This window comes from Chiloscyllium punctatum, chromosome 38 (genome assembly GCF_047496795.1).
Source record: "Chiloscyllium punctatum isolate Juve2018m chromosome 38, sChiPun1.3, whole genome shotgun sequence".
NCBI lineage: Eukaryota > Metazoa > Chordata > Chondrichthyes > Orectolobiformes > Hemiscylliidae > Chiloscyllium > Chiloscyllium punctatum.
The window spans coordinates 16,238,305-16,265,322 of NC_092776.1; the positions used below are offsets into that span (position 1 = coordinate 16,238,305).

At 42.2% G+C, this 27,018-nt stretch overlaps 1 protein-coding gene across 4 annotated transcripts in view; it reads left to right on the forward strand.

The window, feature by feature from the left end:
• The first annotated feature begins 629 nt into the window (after nt 1-629).
• Nucleotides 630-27,018, forward strand: part of cfap43 (cilia and flagella associated protein 43) — a 107,751-nt gene continuing 81,362 nt past the window's right edge. For all 4 annotated transcript variants that reach the window (XM_072557272.1, XM_072557273.1, XM_072557274.1 and 1 more), the window contains exons 1-6: nt 630-1,168; nt 4,850-5,103; nt 7,691-7,787; nt 11,348-11,515; nt 22,299-22,449; nt 23,804-23,966. In XM_072557272.1, coding sequence (XP_072413373.1) covers nt 1,140-1,168; nt 4,850-5,103; nt 7,691-7,787; nt 11,348-11,515; nt 22,299-22,449; nt 23,804-23,966 — 862 coding nt within the window. In that variant the 5' untranslated portion in view covers nt 630-1,139. The remainder of the gene's footprint in view (nt 1,169-4,849; nt 5,104-7,690; nt 7,788-11,347; nt 11,516-22,298; nt 22,450-23,803; nt 23,967-27,018) is intronic.

Sequence of the window (27,018 nt, forward strand, 5' to 3'; positions counted from 1 at the left end):
GGGTCTGGGGTCCGTGGTCTGAGTCCGGGGTCTGGGGTCCGGGGTCTGGGTCTGGGGTCCGGGTCCGGAGTCCGGGGTCCGTGGTCTGAGTCCGGGGTCTGGGGTCCGGGGTCTGGGGTCCGGGGTCCGGGGTCCGGGGTTTGGGTCTGGGGTCCGTGGTCTGAGTCCGGGGTCTGGGGTCCGGGGTCTGGGGTCCGGGTCCGGAGTCTGAGTCCGGAGTCTGGGGTCCGGGGTCTGGTTCTGGGGTCCGGGGTCCGGAGTCCGGGGTCCGTGGTCTGAGTCCGGGGTCTGGGGTCCGGGGTCTGGGTCTGGGGTCCGGGTCCGGGGTCCGGGGTCCGGGGTCCGTGGTCTGAGTCCGGGGTCTGGGGTCTGGGTCTGGGTCTGGGGTCTGGGGTCTGGGTCTGGGTCCGGGGTCCGGGGTCCGGGGTCTGGGTGTGCTCCGGGACCCGGTCCCGGGGTGACTTCTCCCGATGGTCACCCTCCGGTTGTTTACGCCCTCGGCGGCCCGTTGTCATGGCACTGACTTCCAACCAATAACAACCCGCTTTAGCGCTGGGTGATCACTGAAGGAACCAATCACCTGGCGTTTCCCTGTCACTAGGCAACGGCTGGAAGCCAGACCTGGGAGACAATAACGGAGTGAGAGAGAGAGATATATTTTAGAGAGGGATAGACAGACAGACAGATAGATAGATAGATAGATAAGGGAAGGAGAGAGATAGAGAGGAAGGGCGATAGACGGGGATGAGATCGAGAGGAGATGGTGAAGTATTAAGAGAGAGGGGGATGAGATAGAGAGTAAGATAGTGAGGGAGACAGAGGGAGAAATATAGTGAGGGAGTGTGATAGTGAAGGAAGGGGATAGTTAAGGAATATCATCTAGACAGGGAATGAGGGAGATGGTGAAAGAGAAAGTCCAAACAGGGAATGAGGACGAGAGAGTAAGATAGTGAAGGGAAGTGAGAGGGAGAGATATAATGAGTGAGGGAGCAGTGTGATTTAGATAGGGAATGAGGAAGAAAATGTAAGAAGGAAGGAAATAGAGAGAACAGCGAAGCTGAGACTACTGAGTGACCCATTCCACTCTTTGGCCAATAATCCTGGTTCAAGGCAAGCTTTGGTCAGGACAAGGGGTGGAGATGGACAATGCAGACTCTCTGTCTGTCAGGTGAGTCCTCATCAGCAACCACAAGGAGACCTTGTTTGCAGTTCCTACATAAAAATAAATTATGAAAGAATACCTGCAAAACACTGAAGGAAGGCTGCATGATTATGCAACATTTAACTCATTGAGCTAGAATCTGTCACATTCGTGTCATTTCTGATGTTGTAACTCACCATGTGTATCCTCTTTTTGCCTTTTCCCATGAAATTAAAAAAATTTTAAAAAGTACCAAATAGAAATGAGGATAGAAATGCAATGATAATTTTGAGAAGCGAGAGAAGTTTGAATTTACAACAAATGAACCCCAGAAATGCTCAAGGTGTAGTCCAATTGATGTTTTAGTTGTGATTCAAAGTACCATTATGCCACAAATTATTAAAGTCCTTCGAACTTCCATCCCAATCATAAACCCTAATAATTTTTTCACGCTCGCTGGTTGCTTCTAATAAGGTCTGAAGAAAGACTTAATGGAACAAGGGAAAAGATGAAGGATTTATTAATTAGGGAGTAATTGGGTGTGACTTGGTTGTAAGAATGCAGGGAGCTAGTGGGCTTTGTGGTACAGCATTAATGTCCCTATAGCTGAGCTAGGTCTCCACAAAAAGCTAGGTTCAAGTCCCAACCTGCTCTAGAGGTATATAATAGTATCTCTGTGCAGGTTGATGAAAAATTATCTATGGGAAGCTATTATTCAGTGGGATGTAAGTTTTAAGAAGTGTGGTTAACTGAAATAAAACTCTTATGTGAAAAGTGTGGTTTTTGACTCTGTTAAAGTACAGTGTACATTTGGAATATAACAATGGTAACAGAAAGTAGCTGAGTCAAATTATAAAGTTTTGTGGTATGATTATCCATTCTGTTTTCTGAAGAAGGGCGTTGTGACCAGTGGAAGAATGAAGTTACAACGTAGACCTAAATTACCTGTTTACTGAAGAGAAAACAAGCTAAGGACGTACCGCTTTTGTTAACATTTGAAGCAGGATGAGAACCAAGGTGATTGCTATTCAGAATTGGAGCCTGGTGGTTTGAACATGGATGAAGTTTGGATAGATTGTTAACTTTCATGGATAAAATTTATCAAAAAGATGATAAATTGGCTGCTTCTGAGGCATGATCAGATTTTGACAAATCTGGAAAGACCGATGTACTGAAAATGGAATTTATTAGTATGTTTGAAGTCTGCTGCAATTTGATTTGGGAATTCCTTGATCTCTGTTGACACTTAAGTTATTGAACTGTGACAATGTATCAAGTATGGACAGATTCCTAGTTTTTGACAGGAGTGAAATTTGTAGATAAACATATACTATAATATGACAGAAAGTGGAGGATATAATGTTAGCAAATTAGCGAGACGATCTAAACACAGGTCGCAAGGGACAATATGAAAGGAGAACTGTACCAAATAGAAATGAGGATAGAAATGCAATGATAATTTTGAGAAGCAAGAGAAGTTTGAATTTACAACAAATGAACCCCAGAAATGCTCAAGGTGTAGTCCAATTGATGTTTTAGTTGTGATTCAAAATACCATTATGCCACAAATTATCACAAATTATCATAAAGTATTCAAAACTATACCTGGGATGGAAGATCTGGAAAAAGAAGATAATGATACAGATCAGAGAGAGGACATTGTATTGGTCACAAGAAGTTTCAGCCCATTGATGAAAATGTTGGTGGCAAAGTTTTTCAGTTGTGCAATATTAGACAGAATGTAGGAGCAAATTACAACAGATGCTGGAACCTGTATTGAAAACAAAAAATGTTGGAAATCACAACAGTTAGACAGCATCCATGGAGAGAGAGCAAGCTAACGTTCGAGTCTAGATGACTGTTCATCATAGCTGACATGAAGTATGGATGGAGCAGCATTTATACAATGGTGGAGGGTGTGGAGTGCTGGGGGAGAAAAGGTGTTTGATAGTGCAGATTAAATGACCAGAATATGAGAATTGCAGAACAATGATGTGTCTAACTGCCAAACTGGAAAAAACAGACAGTCCCACTAGAGTTGGGAGAAGGGAGAGAGGACGTGGTGACAGAGAATGTAACAAGTAAAGCTAAAAGAAGGGACAGGAATGGGAGTGGGTTCACAATCTGAAGGTGTTGAACTCAATACTGAGTCCAGAAGGCTGTAAAGTGCCTAATCTGAAGATGAAATGTTGTTCCTCTAGCTTATGCTGTGATTCACTGGAGCATTGCAGCATGCTGAGGGTAGACAAATGATCATGCGAGCAGGATGCTGTGTTAAAATGACTGGCTATGGGAAGGTTGGGGTTATACTTGCACATGGACTGGAGGTGGTCTGCAAAGCGGTCAGCTAGTCTGCATTTGTTTTTTTCAATGTAGAGTCGGCCACATTGGGTGCAGCGAATGCAATACATCAGATTAGAGGAAGTACAAGTGAAATGCTGCATCAAGTGGAAAGACTGTTTCGGGCTTTGGATGGTGAACAGAGAGAAGGTGAATTGGCAGATGTTGCATCTTCTGCAGGTACATGGAAAAATGCCATGGGAAGGGAGTATGGTGTTAGTGCTCAAGGAATTGTGTGTTTCCAGAGGGAAGGCTTCTGCAAAATGGGAGGGGCAGGGAAGGGAAGATGTGTTTGGTGGTGGTTATCTGCTGGAGTTGTCTGAAATGGAGAAGAATGATCCTTTGAATGCAGATGCTTGTAGGATGAAAAGTGAGGACAAGGAAGATCCGATCACTGTGTTGTGAATGATGGGAAGGGGCAAGGGCAGAAGCAGCATTTAGGTCGGATGTGGTTGAGGGCCCTCTCAATCACAGTGGTGGGAAACCACAGTTATGGAAATGGAAACCATGTTAGCAGTGCTATTTTGGCATCATCAAAACAGATACGACATAGGCAAAGGAACTGGGAGAATGGGATGAAATCCTTGCAGGATATGGGATGTGAAGAGCTATAGTGTCAGTGTATGGGCGTCAGTGGCTATGTAGTGGATGACAGTGGACATTTTATTCCTCGAAATGGAGACAGAGAGGTCAAGGAAGGGAAGAGAAGTGTCAGAGAAGGACCTTATGCAAGTTAAAGAAGGGTGGAAATTGGAGGCAAAATGATCACATTTTTCAAGGTCCAGACAGGAACATGAAGCAGCACCTAAACAGTCAATGAAGTACCAAGAAAAAGAGTTGGAGGGTGCCAGTGTAAGACTGGAGCAAAGATTGTTCCACATACCCCATAAAGAGGCAGGCACACCTGGGACCTATGTGGGTGCCCATATCCACTCCTTTGAATTGGCAGAAGTGGCAATACATTTCTTTCCCTAAAGAACATTAAAGAATCAGATGGGTTTTATTCAACAAGCAATCAAATTTCGGGTGGCTTTTCTAAATTCCCAGATTTTTATTGATACAAATTTAACATAGAGTCATAAAGATGTGCAGCATGGAAACAGATCCTTCACTCCAACCCGTCCATGCCAACCATGGTGGGATGTAAAGCCATGAGCTAGAGCATTAGCCCTGGATTACTAGCCTCATGTCACTGCCATCACAGAGGAAGTGTACTGGTTGCTGAAGTTCCTGAAATGTGCCTGGGAATGTTTTTATTACATTAAGGCATATTCTTATTGGTTAAGGTGGAGTGCAAGTGAGGGACCATTAAGCATTTATTTCGACTGGGCTGCAGGTCTGTTCATTTTCGCTTTTTATATCCTTCAGGTGGGTGAAAGGTTACACACCACAGAAGGTGCTTTTTGTGAACAATAACACAATATGTTACCCTTGTGGAAACTTTCTGATCTTCATGGACATAAACACAAAGAAGGAGAAGGTGCTGCAATGCGAGAATGGGAGTATTGGAGTTTTCACGACCAACAGTACCAAAAATATTGTTGCCTTTGCAGAGCAGCGGTTAAAGCCATTCATAAATCTGTACAGCTTTCCTGAGCTGACCAAGACTTCTGTCCTCATGGGTATGTGCTGTTACTCTTCAAAATCAAGCATTCAACAAATGGTCTTGGTATAAATGCATTAAGTTCCACGTGCTTTTGTGATATTACACATATGCTTTACACCACAATTACAGTGATAGAGTGCATGGCAGCAGAAACAATCAAACTGTGGAAACTTCACTGGCTTGGAAAGATTTTCAAGGCATCAGTCTGCAGTACACTCTATAGTCTCTCCTACTGTGTATATTGTACGATAATCCCGAGTTTCAATCCTGTTATGTTTCAACTTGACTTCATTTCCCTTTCATGTCCCTTTATTATTTGCTAGCAAAGGCTTTGTTTACACTAAATTTAATGCATACTATACCTGTTAATATGCCTCATAGGGGTAGCACATTGGAAATCAAGCCCTGCTATTTCCAGAATCGGACAAAAATAATAAGTCAGAAGAATCCCCAGTTTACCTATTTTTTAGACCCAGGTTGACAGAAAGCATGGGTCAGGTTACTGTACTTAATGATAACTGCTACCTATTACAAATAAATAGATTCTAACTACAGATAAACAATTATGAACAATTGACACATAACGTTACTAATTAGAACGCTAACCCACTTGTAAAACTCCCCCTCTATACACATACACAGGCAGACACAAAAAAGGGGGTGTTATGGGTGGAGAGAAAGATTAGAGAGAATCCATCACTTCCTGGTCACATGGTTTGCTAAGGTGATCATTTGGCCAATCAGAAACCTACTTCTTGATCTTCCTTTTCAGGTGCTTTCATGTTTTTTTCCCCCAGGAGGACGGGGTGACTGGTTCACACTTGTGAAAATCACTGATTTATTAATTACAGGTCACAATTTACAGCAACTGATGAGGGGAAATAAACTAGCTATTTTCAGGCTTGAGATGCTTCTTTCCTTGCAGAGGTCCGATGGTTCTGATCTGAACATTCATACCCCCAAGCTGTTTAATTATCTGGGAGCCAATCACATAGTTGCTGAATGTAGGAAGCTTTTGTTGTCAATAACTGGTCATAAGTCCAGAGACCAATTGGTCATTTGTTGCTAGCCGAAGCTCTATTCATACACAACCCCCTAACTTCAGCTTGTCTCTAATGAGACTTTCTGCATTGTTTAAAGCAATAGCTACGTAAATAGCACTTTCAATTAGTGTCAGGTAACTTGCTTTAAAAGTGCCATGATCCTTTGCTCTTAAAGCAGTTCTTTTCCCATTTTAGACCGTAATCAAAATGTATATAAATAACAAGTTACTATTTTTAAACTGACCTGGGAGTGTTTGATGGGGACAGTGCAGGCAGTGGTTTACTCTATATAACCCCATGTTGTACCTGCCCTGGGAGTGTTTGATGGGATGGTGTAGAGGGACCTTTACTGACTATCAAACTCTGTTGTACCTGTCCTGGGGATGTTTCATGGGGACAGTATAAGGCTATAAGATGTAGGAGCAGAAGCAGGTCATGCAGCCTATTGAGACGGCTCTGCCATCAATTAGACGGTGGTTGATCTGATAATCCTCAACTCCAATTTTTTGCCTTCCCCTCCCAACCCCTGATTCCCTTACTGAACAATGCCAGTATCTCTTTTCTTAGATACGGGGCCCAAAACTTCACAGAATTCCAGTTGTGGTCTGACTAGTGCCTTATACAGTTTTAGCAAAACCTCCCTACCTTTATACTCCATTTCCTTTGAAATAAACAACATCATTCCATTTGCCTTTTCTATTTCCCACTGAACTTGGATGCTAACTTTTTGGGATTCATGATTGCGGATTCCGAAATCACTCTGTTCCGTAGTGTTAGAGCATAGAACAATACAGCACAGAACAGGCCCTTAATGTTGCACTGACCTGTGAACTATTCTCAGCTCGCCCCCTACGATATCCCATCATCATTTTTTTTTAGAATATAGCTTAGATTCCCTACAGTATGGAAACAAGCCCTTCAGCCCAACAAGTCCACATCGACCCTCCGAAGAGTAACCCACTCAGCCCCATTCCCCTGCCCTATATTTACCCCTGACTAATGTACCTAACACTATGGGCAATTTAGCATGGTCAATTCACCTGACCTTCACATCTTTGGATTGTGGGAGGAAACCGGAGCACCTGGAGGAAATCCATGCAGAAACGGGGAGAATGTGCAAACTCCACACAGACAGTCACCGGAGGCGGGTCCCTGGTGCACTGAGCCACCGTGCCGCTGGAATCTTTATCCATTTAAATAAGATTCATCACCTCTGTTCTTCCTTCCAAAATGCATAACCTTTCATTTCCCCTCATTGTATTCCATTTGCTAAGCTATTACCAACTCGCTTAATCAGGGTATATCTCTCTGCAGACTCTGTGGCATGATTACTACTTGTCTCCCCACCCACTTTTGCATCATCTACAAACTTGGCTATACTGTAGTACATGTAGGGGGAGCTTTAATCTGTATTTAACTCCATGCCGCATGCGTATTTGCTGCTGTTTTCTGATGTGCAAGTGATGTTATATTTTTAATTTCTCACATTCTTAAAGTTGATGAACATGAGTGTCACAAAAAACAGGAGGTTCTCATGATGGCAGTTGTTTTGTTTTGCAGATGGGGCAGAGTTGGACTATGTGCTTCTGGAGTTCAGCTACTCGGGCTTCTATTTTGCCAGCTTCTCCTCTCTTCCAGAATTCAATCTCACCATCTGGTAACTTATCAGTTACAAATATTGACTTTTGCATCACAACACTGTGAGAATGTGGTGCAGGTTATCAGAGATAGTTGAGGCATATAGTGTAGATACTTTGAAGGAAAACTAGATGAGCACATGAGTGGCTAAAAGAATTCACTGATTTGCTGACAGGAGACTTGCATGGGTCTAATAAATCATAGAATGTCCAGCACCAAAATAGTCTACATAATCATACTTACTGCTCTAAAGCCATAAGACCATAAGACCATAAGACATAGGAGTGGAAGTAAGGCCATTCGGCCCATCGAGTCCACTCCACCATTCAATCATGGCTGCTGGGCACATCAACTCCACTTACCTGCATTCTCCCCGTAGCCCTTAATTCCCCGAGACAACAAGAATCTATCAATCTCTGCCTTGAAGACATTTAGCGTCCCGGCCTCCACTGCACTCTGCGGCAATGAATTCCACAGGCCCACCACTCTCTGGCTGAAGAAATGTCTCCGCATTTCTGTTCTGAATTTACCCCCTCTAATTCTAAGGCTGTGTCCACGGGTCCTAGTCTCCTCACCTAACGGAAACAATTTCCTAGCATCCACCCTTTCCAAGCCATGTATTATCTTGTACATCTCTATTAAGTCTCCCCTTAATCTTCTAAACTCCAATGAATACAATCCCAGGATTCTCAGCCGTTCCTCATATGTTAGACCTACCATTCCAGGGATCATCCATGTGAATCTCCGCTGGACACGTTCCAGTGCCAGTATGTCCTTCCTGAGGTGTGGGGACCAAAATTGGACACAGTGCTCCAAATGGGGCCTAACCAGAGCTTTATAAAGTCTCAGTAGCACAATGGTGTTTTTATATTCCAACCCTCTTGAGATAAGTGACAACATCGCATTCGCTTTCTTAATCACAGACTCAATCTGCATGTTGACCTTTAGAGAATCTTTGACTAGCACTCCTAGATCCCTTTGTATTTTGGCTTTACGAATTTTCTCACCGTTTAGAAAGTAGTCTGTGCTTTTATTCTTTTTGCCAAAGTGCAAGACCTCGCATTTGTTCACGTTGAATTCCATCAGCCATTTCCTGGACCACTCTCCCAAACTGTCTAGATCCTTCTGCAGCCTGTCCACCCATCTTTTTATCATCGGCAAACTTCGCTAGAATGCCCCCAGTCCCTTCATCCAGATCATTAATATATAATGCGAACAGCTGTGGCCCCAATACTGAACCCTGCGGGACACCGCTTGTCATCGGCTGCCATTCTGCAAAAGAACCTTTTATCCCAACTCTCTGCCTTCTGTCAGACAGCCAATCCTCAATCCATTCCAGTAGCTCACCTCGAACACCATGGGCCCTCACCTTGCTCAGCAGCCTCCCGTGTGGCACCTTATCAAAGGCCTTTTGGAAGTCTAGATAGACCACATCCACTGGGTTTCCCTTGTCTAACCTGCTTGTCACCTCTTCAAAGAATACCAACAGGTTTGTCAGGCATGACCTCCCCTTAGTAAATCCATGTTGACTTGTTCTAATCAGACTCTGCTCTTCTAAGAATTTAGAAACCTCGTCCTTAATGATGGATTCTAGAATTTTACCAACAACCGAGGTTAGGCTAATTGGCCTATAATTTTCCATCTTTTGTCTTGATCCTTTCTTGAACAATGCGGTTACGACCGCGATCTTCCAATCATCCGGGACTTTCCGTGACTCCAGTGACTCTTGAAAGATCTCAACCAATGCCTCTGCTATTTCCTCAGCCACCTCTCTCAGAACTCTAGGATGTATCCCATCGGGGCCAGGAGATTTATCAATTTTAAGACTTTTTAGCTTTTCTAGCACTATCTCTTTTGTAATGACAACTATACTCAACTCAGCCTCCTGACTCCCTTCAATTGTTGGGATATTACTCCTGTCTTCCACTGTGAAAACTGACGCAAAGTACTTGTTAAGTTCTCCTGCTATTTCCTTATCTCCCATCACTAGGCTTCCAGCATCAGTTTGAAGCGGCCCAATGTCTACTTTTGTCTGTCGTTTGTTTCTTATTGTTTTACTATTGTTTCTAATATTACTGGCTAGCCTAACTGCATATTTGATCCTCTCCTTTCTTATTACTCTCTTTGTTATCCTCTGTTTGTTTTTGTCGCCTTCCCAATCTTCCGATTTCCCACTGCTCTTGGCCACTTTATAGGACCTCTCTTTTTCTTTAATACATTTCCTGACTTCCTTTGTCAGCCATGGCTGTCTAATCCCTCCCTAGATAATCTTTCTTTTCTTGGGGATGAACCTCTGTACAGTGTCCTTAATTATACCCACAAACTCTTGCCATTTTTGCTGTACTGTCTTCCCCGCAAGCCTCTGCTTCCAGTCTATTTTTGTCACTTCCTCTCTCATGCCCTCATAATTACCTTTATTTAACTGTAACACCATTACATCATCCCCTAGTGAAGTAAAATCAGGTGTACACACTTGTAACTATACATTAATAGGTTTTGTTAAACCTAATTACATACACAGAATACATAATCTGTAGCCCTACAGATGGCATTGAGGGAACATCAGTTTGTATCTAAGCCCATGCTGTACCTGCCCTGGGACAGTTTGGGGTCAGTGCAGATGAAGCTTTTCTCTGGATCTAACTCTGTGCTGTCCCTGTTTTGGGAGCGTTTCAGAGCTTTACTCTGAATCTAATCCCAGGCTATAACAGCCCATGGAAATGTTTGATGGGGATAGTGTAGAGGTAACTTTACTCTATAGTTAATTCTCTGCTGTGCCTATCCTGGGAGTGTTTGATGGAGTCAGTGTAGAGGGAAATTTATTTCAACCATGTGCTATACCTGTTGGAGAGGGTTTTGAGGGGAGATGTGTGTGGGTTGGTGGTTGTGGGTGTGGGAAGTAGTGTCAATAGGAAAAACGTAGAAGGAGTATTACTCTGCCTCTGACCTTGTTTGGTATCTCATAGGATAGTGAAATGATCAGATTAGTGTCTTACAAGCATTGTGCATTCCAAATGTTTTCCTTCTTTGATAAGTCTGAATGATTAAAATTAAGAATCTTACATGAAATTGAATAAAGATCATGTACAATGATTTCACCTTTAGTCTGTAATATTCTGTATCAGCCCTTGCATGCTACTGCAATAACAAGTTTGCCTCTGCAGCCTGATTTTGTGTTTTAATTTAGTTGTGTTCTTTATGATGTCCTGTTTCACATGGCAATCTATGAATTTGATGTCAAGACAGGAAGAATTTTATATATTATAGTATGTGCTAAACAATCTAAGTGCTGCTTTGTGCCTAAGGGTCAACAAGCAGCAGTGACTAGACATGCCTGCTGTGATTAATCTTTCCTTTCCCAGTCCTTTTGGCAGTAGGAGCATGGGATTGACTTGTGCTCACCCTGGCTGTTTTCCAGCGGCTACACTTCTGCAAAACTCATATTCAGATCTGAAGTTTGCAGCTGTGAAGATCTGACATCTTCAACATTTTGGTTTCCCAAACGTTTGCTATTTGAAATAGTTGGGAAGGAATGTCAGCTTCATCTGTTAATCTGTTTTTATTGCTGTCAATTTTAAGGAACTGGAAAGCAAACGTTCGTCTTTGTAGCGAGTCTGTTGTAGGCATGCAGCCTACTGTTCTGAGTTTTAACCCAGTGAACCAGCTCCAACTGTGTCTGGCCAGTGAGGAGCGCCTGTTACTATGGAATATTGAACGATGTGATGACTTTCACCTATTAAAGCGCATGTAAGTGGCATGTACCAAAAGTAGTAGTTACTGCTTTCTGAAAAGCACATTCTACCGTAGTTATCTGGGCATCTACAATGTCCTATTTCAGTAACACAAAGAAATGAATACTTTTATCCAGCACCTTTCACAATACCAGGATGTTCAAATGTGCATTATAGTTATTGGGGTTCTTTTCAAATGTCTTCACTTAAAATGTAGAAAATATGGCAGACAGTCTGTGCGCCCTACAACAGCGGGCGACTGTGTGGAGTTTGCACATTCTCCTTGTGTCTGCGTGGGTTTCCTCTGGGTGCTCCAGTTTCCTCCCACAAACCAAAGATGTGCAGGTCAGGTGAATTGGCCATGCTAATTTGCCCATATTGATAGGTACATTAATCAGGGGTAAATATAGGGTTGGGGAATGGGTCTGGGTGGGTTAATCTTCGGAGGGTCGGTGTGCACTTGTTGGGCCGAAGGGCCTGTAAGGAATCTAATCTAAATCTAAACAGCAAATATAATAATGATCATTTTAACTGTGAAATGCTCCTAAAGGGATAGGTATTGATCAGGATATTAGTTTGTGTTTTGTAAAATAGTGCAATAGGACACATTATGCCGACCTGAGATAACAATGTGGCCTCAGTTTAATGCCTGATTTGACACTGGAAGCACTTCCTCTGTACTACAACACTGGAGTGTAGACCTGAAATACAATGGACAAATATAACTTTAAGCTTCCCTTACTGAGATTTGACCAGATCTATGTTAAAGGTATTGCATTTCTACTTTCCAAATTGGCTTTAGTAAAACAATCTGGAAACAGATGTATAAGATGAATCAATGCAAAACAGCATTCAAATGGAGATTAAGAGGGTTCAGATTCAATATGTTTCCAAAGGTCCCTCCATGTCAAAAAAAAACATAGAAGGATAAACCAAAAAAAAGCCTTCTTTTGAATACCAATAGTAGAACAGTGCAGAAAGACTTGAGAACTATAGAAAACACAAGGAAAAAAATTGAAAAGTAGATTAGAGCAACTGAGCAGAGATATAAAAAATCTGGGAAATCGAGAAATCTGAAAAATATTTTCGAAACACATTACATTTGTGGAAGACAGTGGCATAGTGGTAATGTCACGAAACAAGTCAGTGGTGGAATTTAAAATTCAACAGCAAATCAGACTTATAAAGCTATCCATCAGTAATGCTGACCATTAGAAACATCATTGATTGTTGCTGAAGTAAGTGCACAGAGGCTGGTATCCCTTCATCAAGTCACCCTTTGTTAGACCACAGCACATGGACTCTGACCAGCTAGCCCAGAGCCAGTCTCTAGACTGAGGAGACTCTCTAACACTCCTGTTTATATCTGTCAGCCAGGTTTCCCTGATTGACTCAGGTTAATAACCTCAATCAATGATCTCATGGAGGCCCTCACTCCAATCACCACACCCCTCTCTCACCCCCAAAAGTTCTAGGATGTACGCCTGTTCTTTTTCTTGTAGCTTCTCCTGGGGCGTTTTTGCCCCAGGTTCAGTTCCTCTGACTCTGACTCGGACATTGGTGGTGTGTACCGGACCATAGCCCCTCTCTTACGATTGGAGCTTTGAGAGAATTTCCTTCTCTTTTCAGGCAGTAACGGTATCGAAACTGGATCCATTTCGGACTCTGAGATTTTATGGACACTAGATGGAGGGTGAGAACTCACAGTTTCTGACAGCATTTCTGGTTTTTCTTATCTGCTAGTTATGTTTTGCTCCTGCCCTGTTTGCAAGGGAGCAGCTTTTGTGTGATCCACACATTTGGTCAGGTCCAACTCACCTATCCAAGCTTTGTATCTCCCAGCACCTGACCTCGTATCAACCTTGCCTTGAACCCATGCAAGGCCATTTCTGTGGATTTGACACCAAACCTCGTCTCCTGAAGTAAACGGTTACTCTTAAGTAAAAGAAGCTTGTGGTTAGCATTGGCATTCCTGGTGTTGTTTCACCTTCCCCGCCTCAGGTCTGGGAATATCAGTTTTACCTGGTGCAGGTCTTCTCCCCTTTAGCAACTCTGCTGAAGCTTTCCCCATAGTTGTGTGAGAGGTGGTCCTATAATCAAACGGGAATTGGGATAGCTTGGTCTCGGGTGAAGTGATAGGCTGTTTCTTTGAGCCTACCTTGGACGTTTGGACTGCTCTTTGTGCCAGACCATTGGATGATGGATGGTATGGAGCTGTCCGTACATGCCAAATGCCGTTTGACTTTAGGAAATACTTGAAATTCCTGCTGGTAAATGACATCCCATTGTCCGTGACCAGCACTTCTGGAAGTCTGTATATTGTGAATGGTATTGCAGATTTTTAATCGTTATTCTTGAGTTTGCCGAGTAAATTCTGACCAAGAACATTGAACCAATGAGAGGACTGAGTTTAGGGTTAACCCAGCCATTCCCCTGAATGTGGGGGAGATGCTGGCAATAAGTTTTATCCTTGTTGGCCCTGTGGGCACTGCCCCACCAATGCAGCTAAGATAGCATTCAATCTTGGCTGCCAAACATAACTTCTTGCCAATATTTTCATTTTGAAAACCCCTGGATGATCCTGGAGAAGATCATCAGGTGGCAGCCTTTACTTGGGACAATCACTCTTTCTCCCCACAGTAATATACCATCCTCTACAATGATCTAGTCTCACCAAGTCTAGAAAGGTTTCAATTCGGGTTGTGATGACCCTTTTGCTTCCCCCATCACCATCAGCTGTTTTAGTTTTGCCAAGGCCAGATTGTATTGTATTCACAGTCAGATATTGTCAGCAGTGACCAGAAAGATGTCTAGAAAGTTTGATGGATTCCTCAGGGGAGGCACCACCAGTGGTGTATCTGCCAGTGGGAGCTGGCTCAAGGCATCCCCCCTTTACCATTTGGCCTCCTGGACGGTGTTCCAACTTGTAATTGTATACACTGAGAATAAGGGCCCCACCACTGAATTCGACCAGAAGCTATGACTGGCATAGACTTGTCTTGTTTAAGTAATCCTACCAGAGGTTTATGGTCTGTTGCTGTTACAAATTTATGTCTGTAAAGGTATTGGTGGAACTTTCTCACACCAAAGATGACTGCCTAACCTTCCTCCTCTATCTGAGCATATTTGTGTTTGGCATCAGTCAAAGTCCAGGCAGCACACACTTTCAGGCATTCCTCCCCATTGCATGTCTTGCTTGGGATTGTAATTAGCCAAGACTTGAGATGATGACAGCTGCTTTTTCACTTCCCTTAATGCTACTACTTGTCTGTGTAACCATTTCCAAGGCTGACCCATTTTCATCAGCAGTAGTAAGGGTACCAAGATAAAGGCCAGGTTACATATGAACTTTCTGTAATAATTCACCAGTCCAAGGAAGGACCTAAGCTCTGGTACAGATGTGGGAGCCGGAGCACATTTGAGTGCCCTCACTTTGTATTCCAACAGGCATATCCTGTTTGTGTTGACTCTGTAGCCCAAGGTCTGGAACACATATGTTTCCCTTCTAACGTGCATAGGATGAACGCATAGGAGAAATGTCAAAGCACTATGTCCAAATTCTCTAGGTGCTCTTTCTAGGTCTTCCTGGTTATTACCATGTCATCCAAATAAAAGGAAACCTGGGTAGACCTTGTAAAATGTTCTCATTTACTAGAAAAGGGCACAGGATGATATAGCTCAAATGGCAGTCTTGTATATCGGTACAAATCCTTAAGGGTATCAATTGTGCCATACTTCTGGGACTTCTCATCTAGTCACAATTGCAGATTTGCTTGTCTCATGGCAAGTTTCGTTAAGGACAGCTTCCTGCCAGCTTTGCATATGAATCTTCTATGCAAGGGATTGAGTACTTATCCAGCTTCAAAAAACAATTTAGTGTTTGCTTAAAATCCCCAGAAAGGCATACAGAAATGTCAGGCTTTGCAATTAGCAAGACTGATGCAGCCACTTCCGCAGACTGTACTGGTTTGATGATTCTCTCACTTTCCAGCCTCTGAATTTTGCCTCTACTTTTGCCTATAAGGCAAATGGCACACAATAGGCCTTGCAGAATTGTAGAATTGCTTCCTGGTCAACATATAAGGTGGCTTGCTCCTTTGATAGACCCTAGACCTTCCTGCAAAGCTAATGGGTATTTAATTAGGATTTCACTCAGGCAACCATTTTCTACTTGAAAAATATTGAACCAACCAAGGGGAATCATTCTCTACCAATTCTGCCCTGTCAAGTTTGGGCCTAAGTCTTTTAATATAGTCCATGGTGACTGCACCAATTGCTTCTCATAGGAGACTGGAACCCACGACGTAGTCTTAATCTGTAATGGTTCCCTGATAAAGGTTCTCAGTCTGTCTGAGGTCTAGCGCAAACCTCAGTGTTGGAGTCCAGAGCTTGTAAAAAAACTGGTTCTGCAATTGTGGATACAGCTGCACTTATATTGACATCCACTACAACTAGGTAATGATTTAACAAGACATTTATTTTGATTGGTTCTGATTTGGACGTTGCTAAGCAATTTAGCTGTTCCAAACCACATGTAGGTGGATGTTCCAGTGTGTATACTGTCCTAGATACTGGCCAATGAATTCTCTTACTCGAGTCAGATCCAAAGGACTCCTTTGCTGTCTCAAGTCCGCATACTGGCAGCAACCACAATGCCTTGCCAGCCCAGATCCGAAAGAACATTTTAGCCATTTGTCCGAGTCTTGGCTTTGTTTTGGAGTTAGTTGTGGGCTGACCAAGGGTCCTCCGCTCAGGATACGCTCTGTGATTGCCTACACTCAAGCAGTGTTCCCTAAGCTCAGTTGGACAGGTGAGGGTGTCCACTTCCATTGGGATACCCGTGGCTCACATTATCCACTTGCTGCATATTCTGATGTCAAACCAGTTGTAGTGCCTATCTGAAGTCCAGTTGGGCTTCAGCCAAAAAACTAAAATCCTACTTATGAAACTGACTCTCAGCATCTCATTTGGGTTAACACAAAGTTATGAACCTCTGCCAGTCATCTTAACCTCATCAAAAATCCCAATACTGATTCCCCTAATTCTCAAACTGCCGAATAAAACTGATAGCACCTCAGAATTTGGGGAGGCTTGTGATTGTAATATTTCTTAACTAAATCCATCAACTTTTGAAAGGTTTTAGTGTCTGATGCCTCAGGGAAAGTTAGGCTTCTAATAACCAAAAATGCTGAGTATCCGCAAGCAGTCAGAAGGATTACTTGTTGCTTTTCATTTGCCCCAATGCCATTTGCCTGCAAACAAAAACTGCATTCTTTCTACATATTGGGCCTAGTCTTTGACAGCAGGATCAAATGAGTCAAGCTTCCCAAATAAAAGCATGATGCCAGAAGTGCCAATCTCAACTCTAAGAGGACTGTTGTGAGTGAAGTTCCTTTGGGAGTGTGCAGTTTTCATTGGTCACCACTGAAGTAACTGCACAGAAGCTGTTATCCTTTCAGCAAGGCACCCTTTATTTACATGTGCACTGTACATGGACTCTTGACTAGCTAGCCCAGAGTCGGTCCCTAGAGTAAGGAGGCTATCTAAGTCTTCTGTTTATACCTGTTAGCCTTGGCCTCCTTGATTGGCCCAAGTTAACAACCCCAATCAAGGGTGTCATAGACAACGAGATTGACCTGGACTTGGTTCTAGTCACTATACATTGTGCTCACCTTCATCGACCGGGGTCCCAAGCATGATTCCAGGCGTTTTGCAAGGCCACTGCTCTGGGCATAGCGCAGCCAGGAGTTCCCTGCTCCATCCTTGCTGCAGCTGATGCCCCACTGCCATTCCATGAGCCCATGCACCAGTGCTGCAAAGCCAGCAGACTGCATGCTGCCACCATTGCAGCCTTTCCAGGAGTCGATACATTGAGCCTATGAGCCAGGAGCCTCGGCTGACACTGATCCAACCTCCCCATGATGTCAGAAAATGAAGACAATATAAAGAAAAATAAATCCAGTGAAAAGGAGAGACAGAAAAAGAACGTGGCTAGCCTGGAGCGGACAGGTTCAGCTCAAACACTACCTACTGTGCTGCGCCATTGTTCAAAACTAGAGGGCATATTTTTAAGGTGAGAGGAGAAAGATTTAAAATGGACCAGAGGGGCAACTTTTTCACTCAGAGGGTGGTTTGTGGATGGAATAAACTGTTAGAGGAAAGGGAATATGCAGTCACAACATTTTAAAAAACGTTTGGACATGTACATAAATTGAAAAGATTTAGAGGTATGGGCTAAACACAGGCAAATGGGGCTAGTTTGATTTGGGAAAATTGGACCGCATAGAGGAGTTGGACCGAAGGGTCTGTTTCTGTGATATATGACTCTATGACACTAAACAACAGTGATATGAAGACAAACCTTTCTATGCGGAAAGTCATTAGGATCCGGAATGTACTTTATGATGTTGTGGTGGATGCAGGTTTAGCCAAAGCCTTTAAAATTGGGTAATTATCTGAAAGCAAAAGTACAGAGCAAATGGAGAACTGATAGAGGAATGGTACTAATTAAGTTGTTCTTGCAGAGAACGTGCACAGGCACAATGGATTTTGTGTGCTGTAAACATTCTATGATTCAATGATTTGAATTTGAATATGGACAGTATGGTTACCATAGATGATACAGAAATTGCTGGAGAAACCTAGCAAGTCTGGTAGCACGTGGGGACAGAAAACAGAATTCAGGGGCCCTTCTTCAGAGTACAGTTCTTTGAATCTTTGAAAAAATCCTCCAGACATGGGAGCTGACTTATAGCCTGAGTATTAAAATGAACCAGCAGCAAATCTAGTTTCCAGTGCAAATATTGGACATATCTAATATCTCTATGCAACTTGATAACTGAACCTGCTTGATTCCATGAAGTGTGTTACAAAGTACTACTGGGGTATTTCTGGGGTAGAAAATTGAGGGTGTTTTTATATGTAAAATATATGTAAGTATAGTGAGGCATGGCTGAGAAGAGAAAGGGCTTGACCTATATGCCACATATGAGCAAGTACATGATTTTTGAGGCTGGAAAATGGGATTCTCTGATATTGTGTGTAGTGATTGGAACCAGGTAGACCTCATTACTATGAGGTTCTTGATCGAGTTTGTTAATCTGGGTCAATCAGAAAAGCATGGACTGACCAAATAAACCAGGTGATCAGAATCTCCTCAGTTGAGGACTGACTCCAACCTGGCTGGCCACAGCCAGTGTACTGTGCACGAGCGCATAAAGTGTGATTTGGTGACAGGACACTGACCTCTATCCACTTATTTCATTATGTAAGTGATTTTTTTCTGTCTCGATTCATGGTGTTCTAACTCTGAAGGGAGGGGTGCACTGATAATCAAGCCCCACAACTCCATAAGCTGTATCCAAAGTCTTATTGAATCACCAAAATTGTCAATTTGTTTTTCTTTATTATTATTATCTAGAGCAAAAGATACATTAATCAGGTTTCTCCAATAAACTCAAAACTAACTTGTTTATTAACAACAAAACTATTCCTTAAACAGTTGGCTAAAAGGATTATTAACAAAACTACTATATTGATTTAAAATGTATTCTCTTAATCTACCCTGCTACGCACACACAGGCAAGACAATACATCTCTGCCAAGGTATCATCCGATTTAAAAATATGCAAAAAAGAAGTGACCTTGTAGAAAAAGGTGAAAAGTTATCTTAAAAGTTCAACGATAGAATGAGTTGACTTCTCACAATTCCTTTGATATGCTGTTGAAGAAATCTGAATGCTGAGTTACAGAATGATGAAAGATCTTTGGACCATAACTCTGATTTAGATGGGAAACAGGAGTCCTGATGATTAAAACTTTATTATTATTTAAAGACTTAACTAAAAGGGAAAGCATTTTAGTTGGTTTTATATTAAGGATTTGCTTTTTACTGACATTGAGATAGCACTGCTTCTCCTCACAAGCTATTGCAGAGCTGCCACAACTGCTACATCCAGTGTTCACTGATGAAAGCTACATTCATTCAGAAGCTGTTGCTAGACAATCTTCAGCATAGTTCCAACAGTTTTTCAGTTTATTTGTCCAACAGTTAAGGCATAAAATCTGTCTCATTTCTTCTTAAAAGCTTTGCTGGATAATCTTTCCACAAATAAAAGCAGGTCTGGAATTATCTGTGAAGAGAGAAACAGAGTCAAGTCCAATATAACTCTTTTTCAGAGTTGGATGCAGCCAGATCTGCTGAGCTTCTCTACCACTTTCTGTTTTATTCTTTTGACTAAGTCAGTTGACTTTGGTAAGCTGTGGTAAACCACCTTCTCTTTGAGCTTTTAATTTTTAGTTTCCAAGGAATCACACAGTAAATCTCTCTGATTCCAGCAATGTCCAAACTGTTCTACTTTCCAATTTTCCACAATCCGTAATTAAATGTGCTTGACATGAGTAAGAAAGCTAAAGCCTCAAGAAGATGGCAATGGCCTGGTCAGATGGGCAAGAGAGTGGTGTGTGGAATTCAATCTGGAGAAGAGTGGGGTGATCTATCTTAGAAGAACAAGGCAACAGAATACATAGTAAATGGTAAGATAGTGAGAAGTGTAGGGAACAGCAGGACCTTGGGAATGTCCCTAAAGGTAACAGGACAAGTAGATCAGGTGGTCAAAAGACATACGCGATATTTTTCTTTATTATGTGAGGCCTAGAATTTAATAGCAGGGAGATTATGCTAGAGATGTACAAAACAATTAGACCACGGCTGGAGTGCTGTGACAGTCCTGATTACAACATGACAAGAAAAATATGATTACACTATTGAGGTGCAATTGAGTGAAAACATTGCCAGGATTTTGAGGAAGGATTTGGAAGGTTGGCTTTGCTTTCTTTGGTACAGAGAATGCTGAAGGGAGATTTCACAAATTTGTACAAAATTATGGAGGTCCTGGAATGGATATGAAGGACTTAATTCCATTAGCAGAGAGATCAACAATGAGGACTAATGGACAAACTAATTGGTAAAGGCATTAAAGTGTAATTGAGAATGTTTTTCATTCAGAAAGTGGAGTAAAGTCTGGACATTACTGCCTGAAAGGTTAATAGATGTATCAACACTCATTGGCATTTAAGAATTCTTGGATAAATGTTTAAAAATGTTTTAATCTACATGGCAATGGACCAAGAACTGGATTTGGCTCAAACCTGATAGACCGAATCACATTCCCAAAAGTATTTTTGATGTTTCTGATTGGTCAGTGAGTTTACCTTTTTTGCCTCCCCAGTGAGATGGCATGAAGCCAGGTGGAGGGGATATCTTTATTGCAATGCACAAGGCGTCACAACTTTGTGGTCCAGGTTAGAGGGCTGCTTTGTCTCTCTTTGTCTGTAGGGTCTAGTGACACAGGAGGTATGCTGGTAGTTAATGGCCAGAAGTTTTAACTTAATAAGCCAAAGCTACAAACCAGTACTAAGTTAAACTACTATTAAAGTGCCTTGAAGATGCTGAGAGAAGATTTTCAATTTATCAACTAGGATGGTGTATTGAAGAAAATTTGTTGAGGAAAAATGGACAAAATATTGAGCAATCCAATACACAGTAAGTGTAGAACCATCAAAATAGTTTAGAAATTCACAGCTCAGCAAGAAACCACTCTGGCCATTTTACCTGTGCTCTACCTGAAGGGTAGGATGCAGTTGTTCACTCACTGTTCCACAGAGATCCTTAATCCCACTATTCGAGCTGAAACTTTCCAATAACTTTATCACAACTCCCCCGCACAAGTCGGAACCTCATCAGGTTGCATGCCTGTTTTACTCCTTCTACACAACCCAATCTGATTCCATCTGTTCTGTGATGTGCTGTCATTTTATAAAGGTTATTTTGTCCTGGGTTTTTTGAAGAGAGGTTGTAAAGGCAGCAGTGCCACAGTGTCGACTGGATCCGGCCTAAGTCAATCATTTCGGAGGCCTTTGGGTTTTTTCTTAAAAATATGTAACAATGGAAGGGTAGTGGCCAGTTCTCCCAGATCAATCTTTTAGTATTTTTAGCTGTAGCAGTCACAAACTGTTTGGGTCCAGAAGAGTTGGAGCTTCAGTAAATGATTTCCAACTGTGACCTTCTCTGAAATCTCTTTTTAATGTTGAATGGTACATGAGAATCTGTGTCTGAATTTACCTTTTTGCCAAGAGGTGTGTTTACGGGATATTGCTATATTGAAACGGTTAGTTAGTAGTAGGTATTATATCTATTAATTGGATAAGTTTTCCAATAGTAAGTTATTCTAAATTCCTCTTTCTTTTGTTTGTATTTTAACTATAGTGTCTAAATATTGTGTTTTGCTCAACATCACATGGTTTTACCAGTTGCATCACATCTGGAACACCTAATTCACATCTACCTTTAAAATAAGAAAATGTGAAGGTCTAGGCCACCTTCTTAAAATATTTTAAGGGGGTCTGGTCTGGTCCATAACAGTTCCCACTGGAAACATTATGTTGAAATGAACTCCATATGTATTTTCCCCTGGAAGTCAGTGCAAGAGTTCCTGTGATTCAGCTGGTAGCTTTTCCTAGACAGATGTTGATTTCGCACATAGACCCAGGTCTCTGCCATTGGCAGTAGTAGAAGAAGTGTAACTTGTACAATCTGAAAAGAACCTGGTTTGACGATGCTGCAGATAATGATAATGCAACTAAACTGTAATATGTTAAAACAAAATAAAAGCACTTGAAGAGAAGTAAAAGCGAAGTTAACATTTAATTAGATACATTGAAGATAGTTATCAATCTGAAAAGATGTTGAGTAAATCAGGGTAGCTCAGTCTCCAAAAGTTTGCTATTTTTCTCTGCAGAGATGTAAAGCTCCCTGCAGAAGATGGAACTCCAGTAGTTTCAGAGGATGTTGGGATTGGTCCTGACAGCAGTGCTTTAACTTACTATGGCCCAAAGATGTTAATATCAGCCCAGGCAGGTCTTGTGGGAGACTTGGCCAATACATTTGTGGTAAGTTGCAATGGATGTTTGTTCAATATCTTGTGCATCAGAGCTCAATGCGAGCCACACATTGTTCAATGTTAATAGAACCTCACAGCACAGTTGACCCATCATTCCTGTATCAGCTCTTTCAAAGAGCAATCTAATTAATCAAACTTGCCACACAGCTTTTACCATAACCTCACAGCTCTTTCCTGATGCATATTTTTGAACAAATGTTATCTCCTTTTAAACAGAGCTTGGAAACTAGCTGTTTTTCCTTTCCCAAGCCGATGTGCTGTCTCTGACACCCAGTGCCCAGGTACTGTCAGCCTAGTAAGAGTCATAAACGTAGCGGCTGCTCTCAGGTGAACAATCCCTAAGGCACAGCAACCAAGAACATGCCCAGTTTAATACCAACTGAGTGTTGAATAATACTTTGAGATCACATATATGTGTATTTTGAGACATGATGTGTGGTGAGTGGAGTGTGCTTCGGAGGACGTACAGTTGCCAATGCTGTACACCACAAAGGTTTCTCCGCCTTTGGGCAGAATCTTCTTGAGACATTGAGGATTCTTGCCTTCTGCCTATAGATCCTTTCCCAGGGAAGGTCTGATAAAAAAAAAACAAGCTAATCAGGCAGTAGCAAGGCTGCAGGTATGTGGGTGGATATTTCCCTGGAAACAAGACCCTGAGAGTGGATGACCCACTCTTCTGAGAGGTACTAGCCAGTCAGAAACTGGTAGCTGTATACTGAGCAGCATCAGGGAGGAGGAGGTTGTGGCTGCTTCCAGAAGAGCAAAATTCCAGGATTGCAGAGGGTACAGGATAGTTCAGTGACATGGGGGAGGAGAAAGAGGGAAAGGTCGGGGAGGTGGGTTCTTGGATGCATATTTACAGACAATGATGTAGGGGGATTAGAAACAAGGGCTGGAATGTAGCTCCTCAGTGGGCAGTGAGAAGCAGGATGGAAATAAAGAGGAGGAAGTGAGATTGGGAGGGAGATGATATTGAACAAACAGATGCCTCAGCTGCTTGGTGAGGAGGCCTCTTCCTGTACTGCTGTTGTCCATTTCCAATGCTAACCTGATCCTAACCCCAAACCCAAGCCTATTCCCTAGACTGACCTGTAACTTAAATCTCAAACCTAATCCCAATCCCAATATTCATTCTATCACCCACCTAACCTCAGCTGTAATCTTAAAATATATCCTTTTATTCAGAATATAATGTGCTGCAGTACAAGCTTCTGAGAAAAAAAAATCGGACATTTGGTTTTCATCACAAAGCATGAGTCAGTTTACATGTAAAGGAAGTATCTCATTATATGTAATATATACAATACATATCTTTTCTCTTTTACATTTCCCCTTTCCTGAAGCCAAGGGAACTAAAGAAAACTTTGGTTCAGCCCATATCTGTCTGCTGGACCCCAATCTCTGATTTGTACGTGGGCTGTAAAACAGGACAACTTTTACTGGTAGATGCTGAGTTACATAGAGCTGTTGTATTGGCAACTCCGTTTAATGAACAGTTGTCCTCAGGTAAGAAGTTTAGTCTAAGTATTGTCTGAAACTGAGATTTTGACTTTGAATAAGGAGATAAGGAGAATGAGCTTTGAAGTGAATCTTGCATCTGATAGTTGGTAAATGGAATAAAATGTGGGAAATTTGAATTAGCCACTTGATCATAAGAATAGGAAAACAAAACTTAATATACATGAATCTTTTAACTGTTAATGTTCAGAGAACATATTAAGTACACAAAATTAGCATGCAAGTACAGAAAGTAATTAGAAAGTAATTATTGCAAAGGGCTTGGTGTACAAGAACAAAGAAATCTTGCTGCACTTGTGTAGGATTTTGCGGAGATTATACCCTGAATACTGTGCGCAGTTTTGGACTTCATATTTAACAAAGAATATACTTGCTTTACAGATGATATACTGAAGGTTCGATAGATTAGATCCTGGAGATCTGAACACTGAGAAGTGATCTCATGTAACATTCTGTAGGGTCTTGGCTGGAGAATCTAGAACACAAATACCTAGTCACAGGATATCTTTGTAACCACTCTTGGGATGTGGGTATCATTGGCTGAGTCCCTGTATATTGGCCAGTCTTATTTCCCCTTGAGAAAGTAGTGGTGAGCCACCTTCTTGAACCATTGCAGTCCAGATACTGTAAGTAGACCCACAATGCCAGTGGGGAGAGAATTCCAGGATCTTGATCTAATAACACTGAAGGAATGCTCAGGACAGTGAGTGGATTGGAGGGAAGCATTTGGTATTCCTACGTATCTGCTGTCCTTCTCCTTTTAGATGGAAGTGACCAAGTGTTTGTGAAATGCTGTCAAAGCAGTCTTGGTGAATTTCTGCAGTGAACCTTCTATGTGGTACAAACTACTGCTACTGAGAGTTGGTGATGGAGGTAGTGGATATTTGTGTATGTGGTGCCTATCAAGAAGCCTGCTTTGCCCTGGATGGTGTCAAGCTACTTGAGTATTGTTGGAGTTGCACTTGACCAGGCAATTGGGGAGTATGCCATCATACTCCTGACTTGAGCCTTTCTGTTTGGTGGTAACACCCAGGATGTTGATAGTGGGATATTCAGTGATGGTAACACCATTGAATGTCAAGGGATGAAAACAGAATTCAGCAGTTCTGGCACCATCTATGGAAAGAAAACAGAGTGTGCCTTAGCAGCCAACTTCCTCTTATCTGGAGATCAAAGATATATGTTCAAAGCTCTGGATAAAGGGGAAAGGATTTGCCCAATGCCATTCTCATTCTGAAGGCCACCTTTGTATGTGCCTGTATCAAGGTGTGCATAGACCTTTAGTATGTAAACACCAAATGTCACCACATACTGAGGTTCTATATATCCCTGGTGTTGTGAAGGATGATTGGCCTTGTTACTCCAGAATGCTCCAAACAGTTGGACCATTCCATATTACCTGTCCCTCATGGAAAAATTTACAAAGAGAAAAATGTTTGATCACAAGTCAGAGTCGCCAGAATAAGTGGTAAATGTGGGTACAATTACAACATTTAAAAGACATTGGACAGGTATGTGAATAGGAAAGTTTTAGAGGAATATGGACCAAACGCAGACAAATGGGACTAGTTCACTTTAAGAAATGAGGTGAGCATGGACAAGTTGGGCAAAAGGACCTGTTTCTCTGCTGTATGACTCTATGAGCAAGATAGATCTCATGGAATACAGGGAGAACTAGCCATTTGGGTACAAAACTGGCTCAAAGGTAGAAGACAGAGGGTGGTGGTGGAGGGTTGTTTCTCAGGCTAGGGGCCTGTGATCAGTGGAGTGCCATAAGGATCCACTACTGGATCCACTACTTTTCATTATTTATATAAATGATTTGGTGTAGTGGACAGCTTAGAAGGTTACCTCAGATTAGAACGGGATCTTGGTCAGATGGGCCAATGGGCTGAGAAGTGGCAGATGGAGTTTAATTTAGATAAATGTGAGGTGCTGCATTTTGGGAAAGCAAATCTTAGCAGGACTTATACAGTTAATGGTGAGGTCTGAGGGTGTGTTGCTGAACAAAGAGACCTTGGAGTACAGGTTCATAGCTCCTTGAAAGTGGAGTCGCAGGTAGATAGGATAGTGAAGAAGGCATTTGGTATGCTTTCCTTTATTGGTCAGAATATTAAGTACAGGAACTGGGAGGTCATGTTGCGACTGTACAGGACATTGGTTGGGCCACTGTTGGGATATAGTGTGCAATTCTGGTCTCCTTCCTATCGGAAAGATGTTGTGAAACTTGAAAGGGTTCAGAAAAGATTTACAAGGATTTTGCCAGGGTTGGAGGATTTGAGCTACAGGGAGAGGCTGAACAGGCTGGGGCTGTTTTCCCTGGAGTGCCGGAGGCTGAGGGGTGACCTTATAGAGGTTTACAAAATTATGAGGGGCAAGGATAGGATAAATAAACAAAGTCTTTTCCCTGAGGTGAGGGAGTCCAGAACTTGAGGGCATAGGTTTAGGGTGTGAGGGGAAAGATATAAAAGAGACCTAAGGAGCAACTTTTTCACACAGAGGGTAGTACGTGTATGGAATGAGCTGTCAGAGGAAGTGCTGGAGCAAATACAATTGCAACATTTAAAAGGCATTTGGATGGGTATGTGAATAGGAAGGGTTTGGAGGGATTTGGGCTGGGTGCTGGCAGGTGGGACTAGATTGGGTTGGGATACCTGGTTGGCATAGACAAGTTGGACCGAAGGGTCTGTTTCCATGTTGTACATCTCTATGACTCAATGATCTGTTAGTAACTAGGAAAAGTTGGCATTTATGCTGAAGCTGAAGTGAAGGGATGTGGGTCAAGGGGAGATGTGAGTGGATAGGTGGAGATGGAGCCCAGAGAGAGAAACAGAGACAGAGAGATGAAAGGGTAGAGAAACAAGGAGATAAAGAATAGCAGACTAGGACAAAAGAAAAGCTGACTAAGAGATAATCAAGGCTGAGAGTGAGAAAATGGGTTACCTGTACTGAATGCAACCCATATAATGTGATTATAGGCTAAGGAGTATGTGGGAATGGGTGACTGTGCTAAAAGCGATCTATGTCATAACAGGAATTC